This window comes from Hibiscus syriacus, unplaced genomic scaffold, assembly GCF_006381635.1.
Source record: "Hibiscus syriacus cultivar Baekdansim isolate YM2019G1 unplaced genomic scaffold, ASM638163v2 tig00116965_pilon, whole genome shotgun sequence".
Taxonomy (NCBI): domain Eukaryota; kingdom Viridiplantae; phylum Streptophyta; class Magnoliopsida; order Malvales; family Malvaceae; genus Hibiscus; species Hibiscus syriacus.
Window position 1 is genome coordinate 5,069,125 of NW_024063490.1, and position 22,255 is coordinate 5,091,379.

At 34.7% G+C, this 22,255-nt stretch overlaps 2 protein-coding genes and 1 long non-coding RNA gene across 3 annotated transcripts; 1 reads left to right on the forward strand and 2 right to left on the reverse strand.

The window, feature by feature from the left end:
- Positions 1–833: 833 nt before the first annotated feature.
- Positions 834–1,793, reverse strand: LOC120191238 (protein DOWNSTREAM OF FLC-like). Its single transcript, XM_039194212.1, has 2 exons — positions 1,570–1,793; positions 834–1,265 (listed from the first exon to the last, which is right to left on the reverse strand). Exons 1-2 carry the CDS (start codon positions 1,721–1,723, stop codon positions 943–945), a joined length of 477 nt encoding a protein of 158 aa, XP_039050143.1. The 5' UTR covers positions 1,724–1,793; the 3' UTR covers positions 834–942.
- An 8,811-nt stretch (positions 1,794–10,604) lies between these two features.
- On the reverse strand, positions 10,605–20,543 carry LOC120191268 (putative leucine-rich repeat-containing protein DDB_G0290503). The gene is given in 10 exon segments (XM_039194250.1): positions 10,605–11,042; positions 11,682–11,824; positions 11,907–12,008; positions 12,215–12,349; positions 12,974–17,446; positions 17,968–18,106; positions 18,191–18,228; positions 18,364–18,486; positions 18,583–18,783; positions 20,405–20,543. Coding segments are annotated over 10 exon segments (5,736 nt in total). The 5' UTR covers positions 20,483–20,543; the 3' UTR covers positions 10,605–10,738.
- Positions 20,544–20,556: 13 nt separating this feature from the next.
- On the forward strand, positions 20,557–21,424 carry LOC120191269. Its single transcript, XR_005522678.1, has 2 exons — positions 20,557–20,644; positions 21,350–21,424. It is a non-coding gene; the product is annotated as an uncharacterized LOC120191269 (long non-coding RNA).
- The last annotated feature ends 831 nt before the right edge of the window (positions 21,425–22,255 follow it).

Below are 22,255 nucleotides of genomic sequence, written 5' to 3' on the forward strand. Positions count from 1 at the left end.
CATGAACAAGATTTTATGTTCGTTTAATTAAATGAACAAACACAAACAAAAGACTCGTTCGTTCATTTACATTTGATAATCCATTCGTTTATGTTTATTTATTTATGTTCATTCGTTTATATTTAGTTCAATCCACAAACGTTTAAAATATTAAAACCTAATAAATTTTAACCCCAAATAAAAATACCTAAACCAATTAAAGAAAATATAAGTACTAAAATTATTTGAAAAAAAGAAAAAAATCTCAAATATAAATCCAAATAAATTTTTGTTCTGTCGTTTATGTTGTTTATATTTGTTCATTTGTGTTCATTTATCATTTTAAGAATCAATGTGTAAGTTTATTATTTTAAAAAACGAACACGAACAAACAAAAAACGTGTTCATTTATTATTTTAAGAATCGATGTGTACGTTTATTATTTTAAAAAACGAACGCGAACAAACAAAAAACGTGTTCATTTATCATTTTAAGAATCGATGAGTACGTTTATAAAAAAAACGAAAACGAACTAACAAAAAACAAATTGCATTAAAGTGAAACAAACATAAACATAACCTCATCTCATTTGTGTTCGCTTATGCACCTACCTATAGAGAGTTGGATTCAACAAGGTAAACCAGCTGATTACAATCGTGTTAACGGAGTCCCCAAGATTATTTGATGGCAATACAAGGGTCTTATTTCTTGACCAGTAGAGTAAACAGCTGTTTTAAATCCATCTTCACTGGCAAATTATGAGGAAAAAAAATTTGTTTTTGTAATGAATTGGCAGATCCATCAGGTGAAAAGTACAACAATTACCCTAAAGAACACTTCCGAGACCGAAGCAATTCAAATTAAGTTATTTTAAGTCCTCTAAATGTAGAAATAAACGAAGCAATTCACATAACGATTAGCAGACAACAACATAATTCATACGCATACAACACCAAACCACTCTTAAACATCTTCCTGATACATCTTCATCATCTCAGCACAGCCAGCTTCAGGTTCATCGGCCATGAAGCCCATTGCATTAGCGTATCGAGTGGTGGAAGCGATGCCATTGTAGTTGGTCAAGATGACACGGGCACGTTCGCGACCCGGGGTCATCGTGGCACAATCAGGCTGGGAGCTCTTCACAAGAAGTGCATCACAGATCTGATCCCAGTGATCCTCAGGCACAACAATCTCGTATTTTCCGGCTTTGTCGGTGTAGCCCTCCTTCTCGTACACAACTTCGCCGGTCTTCCTGTCGGAGCACATCAACTTAACCTTGGCATCTGCAAAAGCCAAAAATTCAAAACCAAAATCATCAAAGCGACACAATTAATTTCTCAACACCGACAGCTACATAATAAAACCATGAACAAACCCATCTTAAAACTATAAAGTTTTCACCATTGGATCTCCTATTGATTTCCAAGTCCCGAACTTTGTGCTTTTTACAAATACCCTATTATTCATTTCAACTCAAAGTAACATCAAAACCTGGAAACTAGTTCATAGATCTACCAGTTCAGAAGCTAAAACACCAGATCCAACAATGGCACCGACATAAACACCCAAAAATGAAAGAGAAAGTACCAGGAACGCATCGGCTCTTGGGGGTTTCAAAACCAGCACGGCAGCGGTCACAGTACACATGCCCTTGGACCTTCAATGGGTCCTTCACTATGCGTGTAGCACTGACCAAAGCTGGAAGCACACATAGTGCAACGAACAACAAGAGTTTGGCCATTTTTTTTCCTGAGTTATTTTCTTGAAAAATGTAATGAAGAAATGCTTAGAGACAAGACGATAGGGAAAATTAAATAAAAGGGTGGTATTTAGAAAAACAGGGAAATGATAACTGGCTACGCCGCGTCGGGGGATTATATTCATGTGTGACTTTAAAGATGTGCGAGTTGCTGGGGTTGGGTGCCACGTCGAAACGGCGGTGGCGATTTTGTAATTTTGTTAAGAAAAAAGGCTGTTTTGCTGAAAGACTGATGACGTGGAAATATGTTATTGGTGGGAGTGGAGGGGGAATGTTAAGATGAGGACGTGGAGGATAAAAATACTGGTCCTGATTGAACGCAGCTGGCTGTTGTCGGTGCTCACATGGGCACTTTGAGATGGATGCCAGAGGAAGAATTGTGGGTGCGGTACTGAATTATATATATATAGGTTAAATTACATGCTTGTTCACTAAATTTTATTCTTTCTCTTATTTATTTACTGTATTTTTAATATTTTTAATTTACTCACTAAATTTTATAGATTAAATTTCTTTAATCACTTGACCGTTTTTCCTAACATATGAATGATGTGAAATAATTTAATATTAAACAGATCACGTCAAATTGATATTAAATAAAAATTACTAATATTTAATTCCAAACAAGATTTTAAAATAAAAAAATAAAACTAAATTTACTAAACCCTAATCCAAAACTTCAATCTCAATCTCAATCCCAACCCCCAAATCTTCTCATTTTATATGTATTCTTGTTGTTATGTTTCGAAGGAAGGAAAATTTCAGTGATTGAGAAAGAAGAAAAGGAAGATTTTGGACAAAAGAAGGATCATTAGAAGGAAAATTTCATCCCGTAAGCTTGAGAATGGAAAATTTGTTGCTGGTTTTAAAACTTTTTCTCGTGCTAATTTCATTATCCAAGGTTTTTCCCCCCCCTTTTGATTACCCTCTTTGATCTTATTTTCTTTTTCTTTGTCAATCCCCCAAGGAATCCTTCCTTCTTTGTCAATCGCAAACACAATAGATAGTTGAAATGACGATAAATTTTGTTTGTCTGCTTCATTCCTCTTCGTTTATTTGTTACATAAAATTCCTTCTTGTTACAAGAAAACATCGATAATGAATATGGACGGATTGAAATGACGATAAAAATGACCGGATTAGTCAACCTATGGTAGAGTTGTAGGCTGCAATATGTAACATAAAATTTAAGAAAAGGAAGAACAAAGATGAAACGAGAAAAAATAAATATTTTAAGGAATCAAAACCACGTCGTTTTGAACTAAATTTAATTTTGTCTAGGAATCTAAAACGGTATCGTTTTTATGTTGGTTGCAATGTCATGATACGGTTAGAAAGTTAATAACTGAGTGATAAAAAATCAATCTATAAAATTTAGTAAGTAAATTGAAAAAATTGAAAGTATTGTCAATGAAATAGAAGAGAGAGTATAATTCAGTGAATAAACGTGTAATTTACCTTATATATAATAATTATTCGATCTATTATCATTATAATTTTTTTGGAACAAACTTATAAAAACTTACTTAATATAAAAAAATACATAAATTACAATTCTTTTATAGAAATGACCATACACAAGGTTTTTAACCTTGAGGTCGTGGGATCGAGTCCCACGGAGGGCATTTTATAATTCGGAGGTCTCTTACGGAAGCTGCTCTCAACCTGGTGTTGGGGGTAGCCTACTATCTTACCTCCCCCCCTTACCCCATATATATGGGAAAAAGGGACGGGCACATAAATTACAATTCTTTTATATTTATTTATTTAAACTTTTTTACAATTAATTTAAATGTATGATGTTAGTAATAGGGGTGTATTCGGTTCGGTTCGGTTTTTTACCAAAAACAGAACCGAACCGAAATAAACGGTTTTTCAATATTTAAACCGAAACCGAAACTGAATAGTTAAAAAACCGAAAAAACTGAAACTGGTTTTTTCGGTTCGGTTCGGGTTTTTTAACGGTTCGGGTTTTTCGGTTCGGTTCGGTTCGGTTTTTCGGTTTTTCAATGAAAAAATCACTTGAAACTATAATTTTTTTTACAAAAATTGCCTATTCGGTTCAATATGGAACAAATGGGTTCCATATGGAAAACCCGAACCGAACCGAATCAAAAAAATGAAGCCTTTAAACCGAACCGAAAACCGAACCGTTTAAAGCCAAACCGAACCGAACCGTTTTACTCGGTTCGTGTCGGTTTTTCGGTTTTCTCGGTTTCGTTGCTCACCCCTAGGTAGTAATATAACCATTTAAGTATTTCAACTGTGACAAACATCCAAAATATAATATATTGGTTGTTATAATTTTTTAAAAATATTATTTAAAATATATATTAAATATATTATTATTTTAAAAAATCTTAAAATGTTTTTAAAATCACTATTTTAAAATATTTAATTTCAAGACATTTGTAACACCCCAAAATTTAATTAAAAGAAAGTTGAGGACTAAATTGCAAATTTTCAAAAGTTGAAGACTAAATTGCAAATTTTCAAAAGTTTGTAGTTCGATTTTGAAAAGTATGAGAAGTTCAAGGACTTAACCTTGAATTATTCCCTTTTTTTTAGTAAGTTGAAAATATAAAAAAAATGGGGATTTAGTGACTAAGGGGGCTTGACCTCGTGACCCTAGGGTTAGGATTGTCATACCCTAGCCACCATGCTAGGCTCCTATTGATGATTTATTTAATACAATATATTTTTATATCAATGTGGTTTGGGTTGTATCCCAAAATAAAATTAGAGAAACACCGGTTGTGAATTATTCCTAAACCCCAAACCTATTTATTCCAACCCAAACCACCCTATGTTACTCTCCGTTCAACCTCCTCTGGTCGTTGGTGAAGTGTATCGTCGCGTCCAGCGAGCTCGGCAATAACCCACGATCCAATCCTGAGCCCCGGTTTACCCAAATCAGCTACCGTCCGTCGTGAAGCAAGAGAAACCCGTCAAACCCCTATCGCATCGGTTAAATGCGTTTTTCGGCAGCCTCAATCTTCTTCTTACCTCACCACTGTCGCCACTGTGTTCACCCGCCATTTCTAATTAAAACCCAGCCCTTGGGTTACTCTGTCGTTGTCGTTTTCCCCGTTGTCGACCTGGGTAAGCTCCTTAGACTTTTCCGTTCAATTTCAAGGCTTATAGACGAAGTTTTGGGCTGTTGTGGATAAATTTTGGTTCATTGAAGCTATTGGAGTACTCAGTTGTCGTTCCCGACCCCGTCGCCGTTGCCACCCGTCGCCACGCACTGTCGTGTGCACGTGGGGATCCTCCCCAACCTTAGAATATACTAGAACTGGTTCTAGTCTGAATCAACTCGGACCAAAATGAGTCAACCTGAACCGGTCTGACCCGTTGACCTTGTCCCAAAACATTGATTTTGACATGATCGTTGACCTGCCCGTTGACCTTGACCAGTTTGACCGTTGACTTTGACCAAAAAATTTAAATTTTTTTAAAAGTCATATTTTATGTTTTTCGACGTCCCGAGTTCGAATCCGAAGTTTGTTTTGCCAAATTCAAACCCGATAAGTTGTTTTCGGCATTTTTATCTCCCAATTCAATACAAATTTTAACGTTTAAGTTTCGTTTCTAATGTAATTAGTTTGGTCATGTTTCTGAGACATTATGAGACGTGGAATTAAAGTTCGAGGGCGATCAAATGAAGTTTAATTGGTTAACCTATATGGCTAAAAATCGAGGTAATATTTTACTACCTTATGCATGCTTTATGGTACATGTTGGTGATTTGTTAATGCATGATTGGAGTTATTGGTCAATTACATAGAGTTAATTATTGATGGACTCGAATTAAATACAATATAAAGACAATAAACACAATAAGAATCAATTGACTCGTGTAAGGAACTAGAAGATCGATAAGAGATAAATCTAAGTTCAGTGATTTAATTAGTAAATCAATTAATCTCAGGACTCGTAAATTCTGATTAATCTCGTTAAAGGATAAATTATCGAAAGTACTTTACACGTCTGAATTACTCGACATGACTATATTTTATGAAAAAGTGAAATAAATAGAAGTATTGTACGTATCTGAATTGTTGAAATGATCGAATTACTCTATAAACTCAGAAATGATCGGGATAAACTTGAATATTAAATAACCTAAGTACCTTCAAAAGCGGACGACTGGGATAAGTCTGGAAACGCTGATGAACTTATATGTTGTACTATCTATAAGGATTATGAACCATAAATAAAGCATGTCGATATTTCTTGATACTATTGCAATACAGAAATGACATAAATACCATTGGAATACATGTTCGTCTCCCTAAGATCCATTCAACGATGATTCTGAAGGTGATCAGTTTAACTAGAGCAATCAATATTAAGAAGTGAATAATGGTGAAGTACCTCAGTCTGAATGGTTGGCAAGTATCTAAGTGTTGGGATTGATTAGTTTAATTTAACTCGAAACCCTGATAATTTGATATAAATCCTAAATTTTATAAAAGGTTTTTTACTCTCATTAGGTTAAATTACTAAGAATTCTTCGAGAAACCAAAATTCTAAAATGCCTCTGATTGCCTGAATAATGGAATCAAGTCTGTCATATCTGAAATCTCAAGTAGCTCTGATATAAAAGATTCTGAATACCTTTCTGATTACTTAGTGCCTCCGAAAAATATCTGAATACTATGATCTTGATAAATCGTTTATTGAATGACTGATGAATCCGCTAGTTATCAAACTTTCTTTTTATAAGGATCTCATTTTTGAAATTCAATCAGTTTGCAGAAGTTTCGTATTTCCCCCGCTTGATAATTGCTAAATACCTACGGAAAATAACTGGATCCTCTAGTGTGTTCCTTATATGCCATATAATTGTTTTACCTGTTTTATAATGTGATTTTCTGAAATTACGAATTTACTGAAGTATTGATTTATTGTTTATGAACTATGGCTACATGATATGTGTTCTCTGGTTACTGTTTTTACTGATAAATAAATATGTTTGAACTCTGATTTCCTGCTACCACTGGTTACTGTCTGGAAAAAATGTTTATCTTCGAGGTACTCTGGGATCTGGTATGAAGTCTCTGCTAGTTCTGTTCTGATCAAACTAGTAATTCCTTATATAGGTTCATGATAACTCCGTAAAAAGACTATTTTTAAGGCCTTTTCAACTTAAGTTATTGTTTGTTTAAGGGTATATATAGGTCATTTTAGATGTATGTAGCAGCATATAATTGCATTTTTGGTGGTTGTGTTATTTTATTTTATTAAGGTGCTATATGAAGAGGAATGCGTGGTTTTTAGTATGTGGAGGAAATAACAAGCAAAATAGGCGAGCTGGGAAGTAATGATGTGGCATCACACGTTGCTGAAGCAGATTGAAATGCCTTGGCATTTCTGGCGCAGAAAACGACAAAAACATACAGCTGTACGTGGACAGCTGGCTCTGCACGTGAAATGATGGTTGTAACAGCCTACTAGGGGACCATTGACACCTGGAGGATAAGGTTCATGCACAACATGTGATTCTAGGGGTATGAGGGGTATTTTGCACCCAACAATATCCCAACAACCTCATCATTACCCCTAGATATTTTTATTATATATTACACCTCATAAGAGAGAGAGTGGGTGAAAGAAATGAGACGCATATTATAGCAGAAAAATCAGATTTTTATCTCAAGCTTAAAACAAATAAAATACATAATGTTCATTATATTCATTAACAATACCCTAACCTAAATAACTAGGGTGTGGGTGGCCATTCTGGGAGTTAAGGGTTTCAATACCCGCAACACCAAATCCTTATCTTTTTTCTCTACCGATAAAAAAAGGGATAATTTATGGTTATGTCCCTGAATTTTCTACAGCTTCTAAAACGGGCTACAAGTTTTGAAAACATGCAATTTGGCCCCTAAATTTAACTAAATTGATTTAAAATTTTTATTTTTATTATTTTTTCTATTTTATTTAAATTGGGTTGTGACAAAGTTATTTGATGACGGATAACGCTAGTTAAATAAAAATTTGCGGTACTACGCGACGCTACATATTGATATGTGTTATATATAGCTCACGCTCATATACAAACACGAAGACATCACTGACGAGACTTGGCTCACTTAGCTAAATCACTTATCATTCATGTCCGAATACATAATGACAAAATCAGAGGGTTTTCCATACCTCGAGACTCGTAACTCACTAACATACCTATAATAACCTCAGTACATAGGATAAAATTTTGGAACTGCTGCATCAGAATGAACACTAAGCTAAATTACCCTTGTGAGTACTTAAGGCATATGCGCCCAGTTAGCAACTAAAGTGCCTTGGCACTAGCTTAGATATATTATGATATTTCTAGCAATTAAGATGATTGACATGCTGGCTACTACAACTAGGATATTCTTAATACTCTCATTGAGATCCTTATCTCTAATGTTAAACTTGGGATTACTAAATCTCTGCGGACAAATCACACAAACCCTCTACTAGCAATACAGAAAAATACTTAAAGTCTCATATCTAGCTTGACAACCTACACAAATATTCCCCTATGGAATACACAAGGGTGGAGGATTTTATGGCCTAACATTTTCTTAGGGTTCACATTAGACTCAACAAGGTACAACCACCTATTCTCCTATCTCTAGGCTTGCAATTCTGAGCTCAAAGAAAGACTTATGCTAACAACTTCTTTTAGGTCGACTACCGAGTCTAACCCAAGCCCTCAATGAATATCTAAGGTAACATTGTCTATTATTCTAAAATCCACCTTGTAGCCACTTAGATTATTACTCTTGGATTCTCTACATGAATATGATTCCTACCTAGTTCACTTGACATCACAAAAGAATGCCTAGTTCAAGGACCTCGGGTCCTTTTTGCTTATAAAAATATATATATTTGTATTATTTATTTTTTTGTTCAAATAAGGATAAAAATAAATTTACTGTTAATTTTATCATACTTCCCTAACCTATGTCCCTCATTCTAAATTAGTCCTTAAACTTTTAAATATTTTAATTTTATTCTTAAACTATGATCTTTCTAAATTATTCCTTAAACTTTTGAACATTTAATTCTCATCTCCAAACTGTGATCTTCATTTTAAATTAGTCCCAAAGTTTTTGATTATTTCAATTTTATCCTAAATATGCGTATATACTAATCACATCTATTGTTAATAAAATCATTAGGCCAAGTTACATTATTACATGTTTGAAAAAAATGAAATTTAGGTTAAACTATGGTTTAAACGAATTACATAGTTGGATGAATTTGAGGATGAAATTAAAATATCTAAAATTTTATAGACCAATTTAGAATGATTATATTTATGAAATTTAGGCTAAAAAATTGTTTTTATATTTATTTTTTAATGATTATATTTATGAAATCATTAAAATATAATTTAATATTCAAATTATTTTTTAAGGTTCTGACCCGACCCGACCCAATCCAATCAGATTATATTTTTAAAAGAAATTTCGGGTTCGGGTTAGGTTTTTTTAAGGTTATGTTTAGGTGGTCAGGTTCAGGTTTAGGGTGAAAAATACTCGATCCGACTTGACCCGAAAAAATTATAATTTTACCTTATATATTTAGGGATAATTATAATAATGCCCCACCATATATTATTTTCTTTCAATTAAAGCCCAATTTTTATTGCATAAAAATAATATTTTTAAATAAATATATTATTTCGGGTTGAGTCGGGTCAAGTCGGGTGGATCAAAAATCCGACCCAACCCACGCCCATCCCTATTCAGGTATGTTAAATAATTTTTTAATTTAATTTTAAATATAATTTCAAATATGTAATCATTAATAAATAAATATAAAATAAATTTTATTTAAAATATTAAAATAATTATAAATAACATATTAGATTTTTTTTAGCAATTTAAGTGTTATCATATTCTCAATTGGCCTAGATTTAAGTCTTCACTTGTCTATTTTTTATTTCTATCATTAACTATAATATATAATATATAAAAATATTTTAATTGAATCCTAAATATATATAAAAAAATATTAACTATAATCCATAGATTTAATACATGAATAAAATAAAAGATTTTAAAGTTAATGCTCAAATTAAGACATTAAACAAATTAAAAACAGAATCAGGATCAAATTGCATTAAATGAAAATCCAAGGAAACAAATCATATACAAGTAGTGACCAAAATGAAAGAAAACAAAGCATAGTGCTAGTGCCGCGAATACGTAACTTTACAAGGACTGACTCCTAATTATACCAATTTTGTCTATTGCCATGTAAACGAATCTGTTAAATATTAACGACAGGTGGCTATATTGAAAACATTTAAATAGTTCAATGATCATATTGACGCAAATTTAAAAATAATTGTCATTTCGCGACTCTACCCTTAGTTATGTGGTCATTTATTTAGTTTGCCCTTTATTTATTATATAATACATTTGTATAATGGTTTTTTTTTAGAACGTATAATGGTTAAATGCTCAAATTAGGGATGACCTTTTAAAGGTTTGTCACATAAGGAGTTGATCTATAGAAATGATCAAATAAGGGATTAACTTTTTTTTTAATAGGGTCAAATAAAAGGCTGTCATTATTTAATGAATTTAAAAGAAATATTTATTCTTAACATAAAATATTATGTGTAACAAAATCTAATTAATTTGTTATAGTTAAATTTCAAAATTATATAATTTCCAACTATATAATATTTCTCATTTATAATCTTTTTCAATTGGAAGATCATAACTGATCAAACCAATAGCCTGCAGATCAAAGAATTTGTTTCATTGTTCAATATAAGAGTTACATCCCTAAGACCAAGGGGAAAAGGTCCAAGTATTATATATACAAATATATATCTATATATACACAAAATATATACCAACCTTGGAAAATTTGAAGCTTGCAATAGCTCAATAGCATGTGAATTTTCACAAGGAATGCGATAATTTAGTAAAAGAGGAGGAATTAACTTGTGCCTGTGAAATGGTCATTTCAGGGATATCTCTACTGCCAAGTTTGTTCTTGTGGCTCGGGAATGGTGTCCGCAACTGAGGCTGACAATGCGCCGTTAGAGTTTCTCGGCTTCCTTGATGCTCGAACATTCTTGAGAGTCATCATGAGTTTTTGTCTCTCTCCTTCAATCTCTGCAAATTGAAGGCTTAGTTGAGAGTATCGCTCATTCATCTCTTTTAGTTCAGTCTCTACATTTCCATATCTTCCCTTTACTTCCAACATATCTTTGATTAGCTCATTGATGTCTCTGAAACTTTTGAACACTGCTTCCTCATCACTGTGCTGTTTCAAGGAGCTGGACAACAAAATAATATCATGTCGAAATTCTTCAACATTTTCATTCACTAAGCTAAGTTTACACTACACTTGCCCAAATGTTCCTATCCCTTGACTGCAACGTCTAATAAAATTTGGATTTTAGCAATAGCTTATTGGACATATCAAGGCTCAAAAGTGAGATATCAGAGCAGTAAAGAGAAAGCCTAGAGGAAAGAACAATCAATATACATGAACATTAGCGAAAGAGGACTAATAATTTTTTGTGGAAATTCCATCTATGAGAAGATTTACAGACTGAAAACCAATATCAGATTTTTTTTTAAAGCGGAAAGAACAAGCAAATTAGATGTGTATGAGATGCAGCCTCATAATAGTCAAGCAATAACCAAGCATCAGTTATTGGTTTGATTGTTGCACCCAAATTACTGGTATACCAGGTAAAGGGTCACCATAAGGTTGCTTTGATCATCTTTGGGACCAAATAAAACTTGGCCAAAGCCCCTTGGTTTAATCTACACATGTCCTTGGGGCAAAGCAAATAGTCTCCCTCGAGCACAAGATTCTCATGAGAGATGTAATCGAAAGATTTTGCCACTTAAGCTCTGTAAAGGAATCAGAAAAGCAGACTAGTGTTGTTTTCTAGAACTTAGCATACCTCGGAAAAAGGATGTCCGATCTCTTCTTAGTTTGCAATGCCTCCGCAAGCTCAAGTTCCAATGCAAGTACCCTTTCGAATGCATTTCCACTTTCTGAATATTCATTAAAGAAAGGGAATATGTTTCCCAGTTCTTCATTCACCTGTGTGAAGGCAAAATATTGAGAGCCCTGTGTAGAACTTTTATCAAAACTTTATGGTAGTTAGAAGTCCATATTGATTCACCATCTGTAATTGCACTAGTTCTCGTTCTAAACCTGGAAACTTGGGGTTGAAATGATGAGCTTCTTTTGAAAGAGCCATATTCTCATTTTTCATCCTTTCCAGCTAGAAGTAGGAAAAAGGTCAGTATACTAATCACCATTATTGGGTATTATCCTAAAGAAATTTTATGCCACAACAGTAATAAAGTTAACTGATGAAAGAAAATGACACAACATTCCCTCATGCTCAACAATATATTAGGAAACTACAATCAATTTAGGGTCAGATTCACACTAAAGATCGTCTTGCAGGCCTACAAATAAACATACCTCACTGTTTAGGTGGTCCATGCTTGATCTTAAACTGTGAGCTTTAAATCGATCATTGATTGAAGCTAGATGTTTTGCATCACTATTCTGGTTGCCAAGTGCAACGCTTTGGACTCCATTACTGACAACAAGATCCTGACAAACAATTAAGCAAATCATCATTACTACGAAATTTCGATATGTAAATAGAAAGTCAGCAAAGGATAAAAGAAAGTAGATTAGCATTTCCCTGAGACATATTCAACCAAGATTCTTGCAAAAGGAACAGGATAAATTTGACAGACTGTTTTACCAGTGAGTATAACTAACCAATTAGCAGGCCAGCACAACAATATACTTAATAGATAGCATAAACTAATCGGTAAACATTTTATGCGTCTATAGTCACACAGAGATAACGTTCAAGTAAAGTATAATGCAATTGTCTTTCAGTATTTATTTATTTTTTTGATAAGAATTTCAGGCCTCGTTAAAAACCCCCTTCTTGGTTAATGGAGCTTATAGGTAAGCTCCTTAATCAACGGAAGGAGGAAAAGAGTGCCTTAGGATTTTATTGAACCATAAAATTACATAAGATACAACCATTAAAACACCCCAGTCTTTCAGTATTTATTCTTAGGACCAAATGCATTTTCAGTTCTTACAAAGGAAATGAGCAAACTTGCATCTACAATAAGTTGAGATTTCATATACTACATAAAATTTTAGTATTATAGTTCATTCAAAAACAGTTATTCTAAGCAAAACGTTAAAAGTTACCTGCTCAGGTTGCAAACTAGTGAGCAAATTTTCACACTCATCTTTGTTAATGGGAAGTAAAAACAGATGCCCTTCTTTGGAGTTCGCTGAGGTACCTAGGTCCAGATATCTATGATCTATGTCCCTAGTTGGAGCATTATTGACAATCAAGTCACCACAAACACCATCTTTTAGTTTTTCATTTCTTTTCATCTGAACGTTCGTAGTTGATGTGGAGGACTCGAGTGATTCTTTGACAATGCTAAGTTCAATTGAGATTTTAGATTTTTCTTCATTGCATTCTTGCAAAGAAGCTTCAAGTTTCTGTTTTTCTTCCTTACAGCATTCAAGGCTTATCATTGAGCAATCCAATTCAGCCTTCATTAGGTCATAAGAACTCATTTTTTCATGCTTGTCTGAAATCAAAGATCGTAACTCGGTCTCCAATTCCAAGATCTTTGCTCCCAGCTCTTCATTTCTCTTTAAATAAGAAGCTTCAGTTTTCTTTCTATTGTCAACTTCATCAATGGCATCTTGTAATTTCCACAGCATTTCCTCACTATGCTTTTTGGAGACGGCCAACTGGCGCTTTAGTTCTAGTAACCATGTTTCATACTGTTCTTTGATAAATGCAATTCTCAAGGACTCTTGCATAGCAGTTGGTGGCGCTTCAGATTCCCTCTTCTCCCGGACCTGGGTGGACTCTGCTTCAGCCTTATCTTTGAGATCCTTCAAATGAATGGACAAGTTTTTGAGCTCTTCAGTCTTCAAAATCTGTTCAGAAAGCCTTTGAGAAAGCTCATTACACTGTTTCTGCAGTAGCAGCACTTCCCTACTATGCCCCTCCAGTAAGCTTATGTGAGTGCCCTGTTCATCCAATTTAGCATTGAGTACTATGATATGAAGTTCGAGTTCTTCTTTCGATACCATCAGATTATCAATCTCTTCTTGGGAACTGGCTAGTAGGTGCTTCAGCCGTTTGACTTCAAGAGCAAGCTGATTTTTATCCTCAGAGTAATCAAACACAGTTTTTGCAAGCTTACTTTTGTAGTCCTCAAGTTCAGCCAATACAGAGCTATTTTTAGAGAGAAGTACCCTTTTGTCATCCATTGCAGCTTCTAACTCAGACTTTAGGGAGTCAAGACATGCTGATAGTCTTCCATTGTCTTCAATGTAATGTGCTTCACGAGCAAGATAACCATTGAGAGTGTCCTCAACATCACGGTGCTTTTCTCGAAGATCTACAAGAAGCCTTTTGTAGATGGAAAGTTGACAAATAAGGCCATTGGTCCAGGATTCATACTGAGTTCTTAAGAAAATGAGGCTAACATCTGCAGCAATAGAAAGTTCATGCATTTCAGACAGCTGAGATTCCAGAAAAGTAATAGTTGAAGATTCTTCGTGAGCATTGTAGAGGCACTCTTCACATTGTTGCAAAAGACTGCAAACTCTAGTTTTCTCAGATTCTAGATCTGATAACATTTTCTTAAGACTGACCAATTCAGATTTCTGCTGATGGAAATGCAACAACTGATAGTATTTCTCATTCATTTGGGAAGTAAGATCCGTAACCATACTCTGTAGTTTTTCTTTGGAGCTTCTTTCAGCTTGCAGCTCATCATGCAAAGAATGCAAGCTTTCTTTCAAACCATTAATCTCTAAAGCAAGTTTGGATGACTCCTCAGATTTATCCTGTAAGCATTGCTCCAGCACTTCGTTTTCTTCCATAAGTTCAGCCACAGTCGACTTACTACTTCCAAGTTCTTCATTCACAGACTCTAACACCAACACTTCTTCAGCGAACTCCTTGTTCTTAGAAGTAAGCTGTTGCAGCTCTGCTTCAAAATGGTCAAGATCAGATAAAAGATCCCTCTGCTGTTGTGCATACATTTCTTCAACTTCAGAGCTAACCTTGAGCTTTTCAGCAACAACTTCAATTTGAGACTGAAGCTTTTGTGCCACTACATTAGATAAATCTATTTTCTCAGCCATGGATTGTATATCATGATCAAACTTCTGCTTCATTAGCACCACATCAGACTCTAATGCACTTAAAGATATCTGAGCCGTATCCCGCTCGCCCATCAGATTTTTCTTTTCCACTAAGAGATGAAGAACTTTTTCACGTGCAATACCATGGACTTCTTCTAACCGCAGCATGACAGATGTCAAGTCCTTGGACTCAATATCCCGACCAACCAAGTCACTTGAGAGGGACAGTTCATCCAAAAATTTGCCATAGGATAACAATAAGTTCCGGATCCTGATTTGCAGAAAGTCAACAGTATTCTGGAAATTTTTCTTCACATTAACCAATCCATCAAACTCAATTTTGATCATTCTCAAGTCCTCCTGCAAAGAAGAGTTATTATTTCGAAGATTATTATTTTCCCAGGTTTGCTCCTTCAATAAATTAGCCAACTTTGTTTTCTCCAAGACACATGCATCATATTTGCTCTTATAACTTTTGTATTCCATCAAGAGGCATTCCAAGTCAGTTATCTTGTCAAAGAGAAGATGATTTTCACGGGTCACATTTTCTATATTTGCTTCTAGAGTTTGTTTTTGCAGAACCATGTCATTATATTTGACAATGCTAGTAGCCTCGTACTCATTAAGGGAATAAACATCATTCATAGCTGTCTCAAGCCTTTGCACTAACTCCTCGTACTCTGCTGAAAGTTCCAATTGTCGAGTAAGCTCATCTGTTCTCTCTTTCATGGGTTTAATATCAGCAGTTGCTTCAAGTAAAGTTTCTTGTAGAGTCTTTGAAAACAGATCCAAGTAGACATTTTGGCAAAGCATTTCACATACTTCTTCTTCAACCTTCAGGTAAAGGCCTTCCTGTAACTGGAGGGATCTTCTCAAGTCCTCTAAAAGAATATCTCCACCCAATGGTTGTTTCTTCACCCTTACATGCTGGTTTTGACAATGCAAGGGCTTGACGGGTTGAAATTCTTCTGAATCCAGTCCATGTCTCTGCACCATCTCCAATCTTTCTAGGGAATCCGATCGTGAAGAATCTACAAAAGCTTCCCTGATGAGATTCTCATTTGTCTCAAACACAGACATAACCTGGGAAGAAAGTAGCTCAAGATCCTTTTGCATCTGGCCCACTGCAACTGAATAATTCAGACGTGCCCTTTTGAGGGCTGCTTCTGCAATGATAGCCCTTCTTTCCAGTTCCTTAGTTAGAGACTCCAGATCTTGTTTTTCTTCTGAAAATCTCAAGATCTCCTCATTCATATCTTGGCGCATAGTCTCCATCTCAGCCTTAGTGGATTGCACCCTATACGAACAAGTAGAATGCTCATTTCTGAGTCTTTGCAGTTCTTCAAGCATCTGACCTTGGTTTTCCTCGAGCTCCTGAACAAGAGCTTCATAGTAGCACTCCATCTGCTCCATTTTCTTTACAAGGCTTGCCCGCTCGGCTTTTGATTCATCCAACTGTCCCAGAAGTTCAAAGATTTTGCCTTTCATTGCATTAGAAGAAGCCACATAATCAGGTTCATGTGACATACGACCAGGCTCACTACCATGTGGAACCATGCCTAGCTCTGGTTGATAAAGATCTACACCAAAACTAGTTTCAGGCAAAAAAATATCACCATTTGTTAAACTCGTTTCTCTGAGACCCTCCTTCATATTGTATCGATCAGATGGTCCTGAACTAAGAATAGATATTTCTTTTTGAGTTCTTTGTTTGAGATCTTGCAAAATGCCAAGCAATGCCTCCAAGTCTTCATGAAAGAACCTATGCTCTCTTTCGTGGTAAATCAAACTTGTCTTGTTTTGAAGTTCCCTTATCTGAGCCTCCATAACTACAATCCCCTTGGACCAGATGACCTCTAGGTTTTGGAATAAGAGACTCTGGTCTTTTTTAATAAGTTTTTCTTCTGTCAATGAATGGCATATTTGAGATCTTTTCAACAACTCAAGGTCATCTTTCAACTTCGAACATTCCGATTTTAAAGCAAAAACCTCCTTCTCCAACCTCTCTCCAGAAGAAATCTCAGCAACAAGTTGCTCAGCAAACTTCTCTGTTTCATCACCTATTTGACTGGCATGATTCTGTAACAAGCTTAGTTCCGTCTGAAGTTCCTGAATAGATGACTCTGCCGCTTCCAAGCATCCTCTGAGTCTGCTGTTCTCTTCATAAGCATCAGCTAAGTCACTATCTGTGGTATGGTTTGAGCTCCAGCCATGAACCGGCCCACTAGTCCCCTGTACCAATACTCAATGAACCGAGGGATCCTCTTTCTCTTGCTGAGGGCTGTGGTGAAGTCCTGCCAAATCATCAGAGGCTGAATGCTTCAGGCTGTCAAGTTCATGAATGCTGGACATACCATGCTTCTCTGTGTATAAACTATATGAAGTGTTTGAAGAGTCATCAAACCCAACGGCTGAATATCCATAGTCTTCATTCAAGCCCAAATCATCTTCAACCAAAGGCGCTTCTTTAGCTTTTTCTTTAAATCGAACCCTGGCATCGACCTATATACAAAATAAATTGAGAAAAGACTAGATTATTCAGAAAAGTAATCATAAAAAAGCTTGTAACAGTTAAATTGCTAATGTAGACCTTCACATAATGTAGAAAAACAAACTTTTCACCCAAATAAAACAACTGAACATGTATGAAAATTTATTTAAATATACATTAAAATTACTTGTTGCATATTGGCATTGTAGCATGGGACTGCTAAAGGGCTTTATAATGTGAATATCATTGATCTTCACACTAATTTAAGCATCAAGTCAATCACTAGTTCTGTGATTTCAACATTATTTTAAATTCAACCCTGGACTATATGCAAAAAGTTCTCTTCAATGAGTGATATCATAGACCTTAAAATCACTCATTGAAGAAACCATGACCAATTATCCTCTTCAGCCAAGAATTTGTATTTGACAGTAAATGTGTAAAGAGCTCAATGTAAAAGTACAAAATAAATACTAAGAATCTTTAACTACGGTACAACACATGTAGTAATATCACAGAATCTAAAAGAAACAAACAGAACCTTATCCACATAATTGTTGACGATCTCCTCAGAAACTGGTGCTTTTCCAGAATAAGACTGATCGGGACTGTTTTGGTCCGGCCCAACTTGCAATCCCCTCTCTTTAAATTCTCGTTGCTGTTCAAACTCCCTGAGACCAAACGTAATTACATATAAGCATTAAGCAGTTTGAAATTAGAAGCAAGCAAAGAGTTCACATGTTTTCAATAAATACCTGAAACCAGTTTTAGAGGTTAACAGTTGTACAGTGACCTGTCATTGAGTACAAATTAAACATTATTTAGGCCTTAAACAATACAAATCTATGGTAGGAAAGAGTTTCAAAGACTTTCTAGAGGAAGATACATAATCCCCAAAGAGTGTTTTTAGAAATTCAAAAGCCCTCACATGTAATATAGCTCCAGAATCACAGCCAATAAGAGGCAATGGAACAACTGAAGGCTTTGATGCATCAGCATAATCAGCGAGATTGATGGTAGCCTCACCAAGAAGGCTGGTTCTTGAGGAACCCTGCCAAATAGATCGGGTGAAAGATAGTTAAGGTCATAGTAAGACTCAGCGTGTGGTCAAAGTTTTGCAAATAAATTGTAAGAACTAGGATCTAACCATTGCCATAACAAGCTTATAGAGTTTTTCATCGAATTGTTTAGTTTTGATGTCTTGGAGAAGCCTTGTAGTCTCATAAATTGGATCAGCCCATTTGCAAGTTCCATTTCTCACATTTGCTTTGGTTGTCTTTGCAGTTGTTTTTCCAGAATCAGCAGGAACGAAGGATATATAGAGCTTATCCCATCCACTTTGTGGAATCTGAATTGTACGGAGAAAAGAAATTACACGTAGCATGCAGTAATCACGGAAAGCAAGGTGAATGATGCAGTGGAATCTTTTTCCAGTGATGAAGGAAAGTCACATATTACACTAGCAATGTATATGGTAGGAAACTTAAGAGTTATTTTAGCACATATCAGAGGAAAAGATTCATTCAGATGAACTGAAGTCTAGTTGAATATAAGTTAAACCATCAGATTCTTCTCCCAACATTACGGTTGAGGGCTGCTACAAATGTAGTTCTAATGGTTTTTGAAGACTCTGATTCGTTGAGAATCGTGAAGGATGACTATCTAGAGACTCTTACAGAATGGTTTTCCAGAGTGGAAACTTGGTCCGAGAGCCTAGTGGTGAATTGTCGTCGCGTGTGGTTAGTTTGCGAAGGTATTCCTTTTCACGCTTGGAATTGAGATACTTTCAAAAGCATTGCAACAAAGTGGGGCAAATTATTATCAATCGACAAAAGTTGCGAGTTTCCATCATCTTTTGATCGGGCTAAAATCCAAATACTCACAAAAGATCAAGTGAGAATTGATGAGTTGTTGGAATTGAAGGTCGGTGATAATTTATTCAAGATTATGGTGCATGAAGTTGATCCATCCTTCAAACCTAACTCTTGGGTCCCCGAAGATTGCGATATCTCATTAGAACTTGATCCTCCAATTGATACTTAATTGTTTGGCATATGTTTTCAGAGGCGTTTTTTTTTCAAGTTTTTGGTTGTAATGTTGGTTTGTTTTGCATTAGGTGTTGTTAGATTTGGTTAATAGGACAGCCAATTTAGAGGTTGATGTCTTACCTAATGAAGGAATTGGCTGGTCTAGTGGTGCTATTTATTGGTGGTTTTAGGTTGTTTTTGTTCATCGGTTCTGTTATAGGTGTTTGTAAAGTTGTATCTTTTGTAATCTCTTATGTGCAATAAAATCCTTAGGCACTCTTTTCCTCCTTCCGCTGATTAAGGAGCTACACTACTAGCTCCAACAATCAAGAAGGGGGTTTTTAACGAGGCCTGAAATTCTTATCAAAAAAAACATTACGGTTGAATAATTAAGCACTGAAAAATGGCATGCAACACAAAGCTTATAAATTTATGACTTGTCCAGACATATAAGATTTAATCACAGATCAGATAAATGTATGAAAAGGATTCACTCAAATTATTCAAGTAGTTTATTAGATTTGATGTCTAATGGACTAATGTCAAACCTTATATTTCCTTTCCTAATAAAATGGATGGTTAAAACTTAAGGCATTGACATAATTTCCAATTAAACCATTAAATTCTAACCTTCATCATATGGATGGATATTACAACGAATAGCTTGCTTTTTTTTCCCTCGGTTTACATGGATATTAGAATAACTTTCATTATAGTATACACATTCAATTTCAGTCAAAGAACAGGTTCTGAAAAGACTAGATATCTTGATTCACTTAACAAGCTATACTTGTTCAATTTGGTACGCATATGTTGCTAGATGAATTCTAATATACCGATTCTTCGACTTCAATATGATCTTACATCTAAGTAGATCAATGAGTGATTAGCTTCAGAAAAAGCATGTGCCAAAAAATTCCACAAATACAAATTTTGACTTACATGTGTTGCATGGAATTGTAACCGGAATACAACTTTTATTTTTGTCTTCTCAATCTTCCACTTAGTGCTCCTCGACATTACGAGCAAATTACTCAATCACCAATTGTATGACATAACAATCCCCCTCTATAAACTTCCTCTGCTTACAACAAACAATCCAACAAGAACATCATTTCCTCATAGATGAAAAATGTTCTAGTGCAAGTATAAAACATGCTTGAAATCCAAACCCTCCTGCAAGTCTTTAGATCCCATGAGTAACATAACCATAACCGGAAAAAAATGTTTTTTCAAACCCCAACATGCACACAAGATCAGTACAGATCAAGGATTATGTTCAGTTAACCAGGAATCCAGATTAAACACGCAATTCCAAGTTAACCACTAAAAGAACCCATAACCGTAAACTCTGTCATTTTCAATTATCTGGTCTAGAGAGTTTGATTTCAGCATTACATCAAAAAACAACACAACATCTAAACAGATGATAGTGTAAAGAGAATTTTGGAAATAAACGCCAAATTTGAGACAAAGAAATCGTTTCAGAATACTTTGTTAAAAAAAAGGTAAAAATGCCAAAACTCAGAAATATTCTTCAAAATACTGAATTGATCCAAACTCTTTTTAAACGTTAAAGAAAAACATCAAGACAGTGAACACAAAACCAAATAAGATAACTCAGCTAAATGCATAAAAAGGAACAATAGCACCTATAAACAAAGCTTCAAAAACACAAGCTCTTTTCTTTTCCTAAACAACCCAGATTGTTCACCGGGAAAGAACAAAAAAAACAAACTAACCCAATTCAAGAAACGTCAATGGATGCCAACAAAAAAAATAATCCATGTAAAAGGAGTTGACATTTTTAGCACATGTAACCACCCAAGAAAAGGAAAATCAGATGCACTATGAAAACAATAAGGGGAAATGGAGGTAGGTACCCAGTAGCGGATCTGCAGGTGCTTGAGCTGGAAGAAAGAGCATAGAAGGTTCACTTTTTCTGACAATAGTGAATAAAGGGTAAAAAACCCAGTAAGTTCCTAGAGAGACAAAGGAGAAAAACTGTCTTTTTATATCTATTGGGTGGGTATCTTGTGAGTTGAAAACTTTTCCTGTTGGGTGTGAAATTTTGGGTGAGTGAAGGAGAAAACCTCAAGACTTTATTTTGAATTAGCCCAAAGGAAAAAAAAACACAAGGGAACAAAGGGGAAATTGGATTAAGAAGATACTGAAGGTGCAATGGAGGTTTGCTTGAAGGTTAAATATCAGCTTTCAGAATTTCGCGGAAGTGATTTGATTAGTATTTATGAAGTAAAATAAAAGAGACATCCCGCCAAAAGCCTACTAAATATGAATTATAGAAAAATTTGGAAAAAGATTATGACCCTTATTTAGGGTAAAGTACACTTTTAGTACTTCAACTATCACTTTTATTTCTTTTTAGTCACTCAGCTATTTTTTTATCTTAAAATCATATCTAACATTATGTTTTGATTTCATTATAATAACCTATTGTTAAAAAAAATAATAGATTTACTGATTTGGTATTTTTCTAAAAATTTTCAATAATGATGTGGTGATATATTATGGAAACATGTCGACAACAACATTAATTTTTCAAAGGTGAGTAACTAAAATGAAGCTAAAATATAATATTAAGTATGATTTTAAAACAAAAAATTTGAGAGACTAAAACAAAATAAAAATGCTAATGGAGGTACTAAACATGAACTTTACCTTTTATTTTACTGAAAAGCCTCATTTAATCCCTAAATTCTATTACCTGACCACATTAATCTTGAGTTCTTTTTGTTTATCTTGATAAAAAAATGTTTTATTTTTAAATATTAT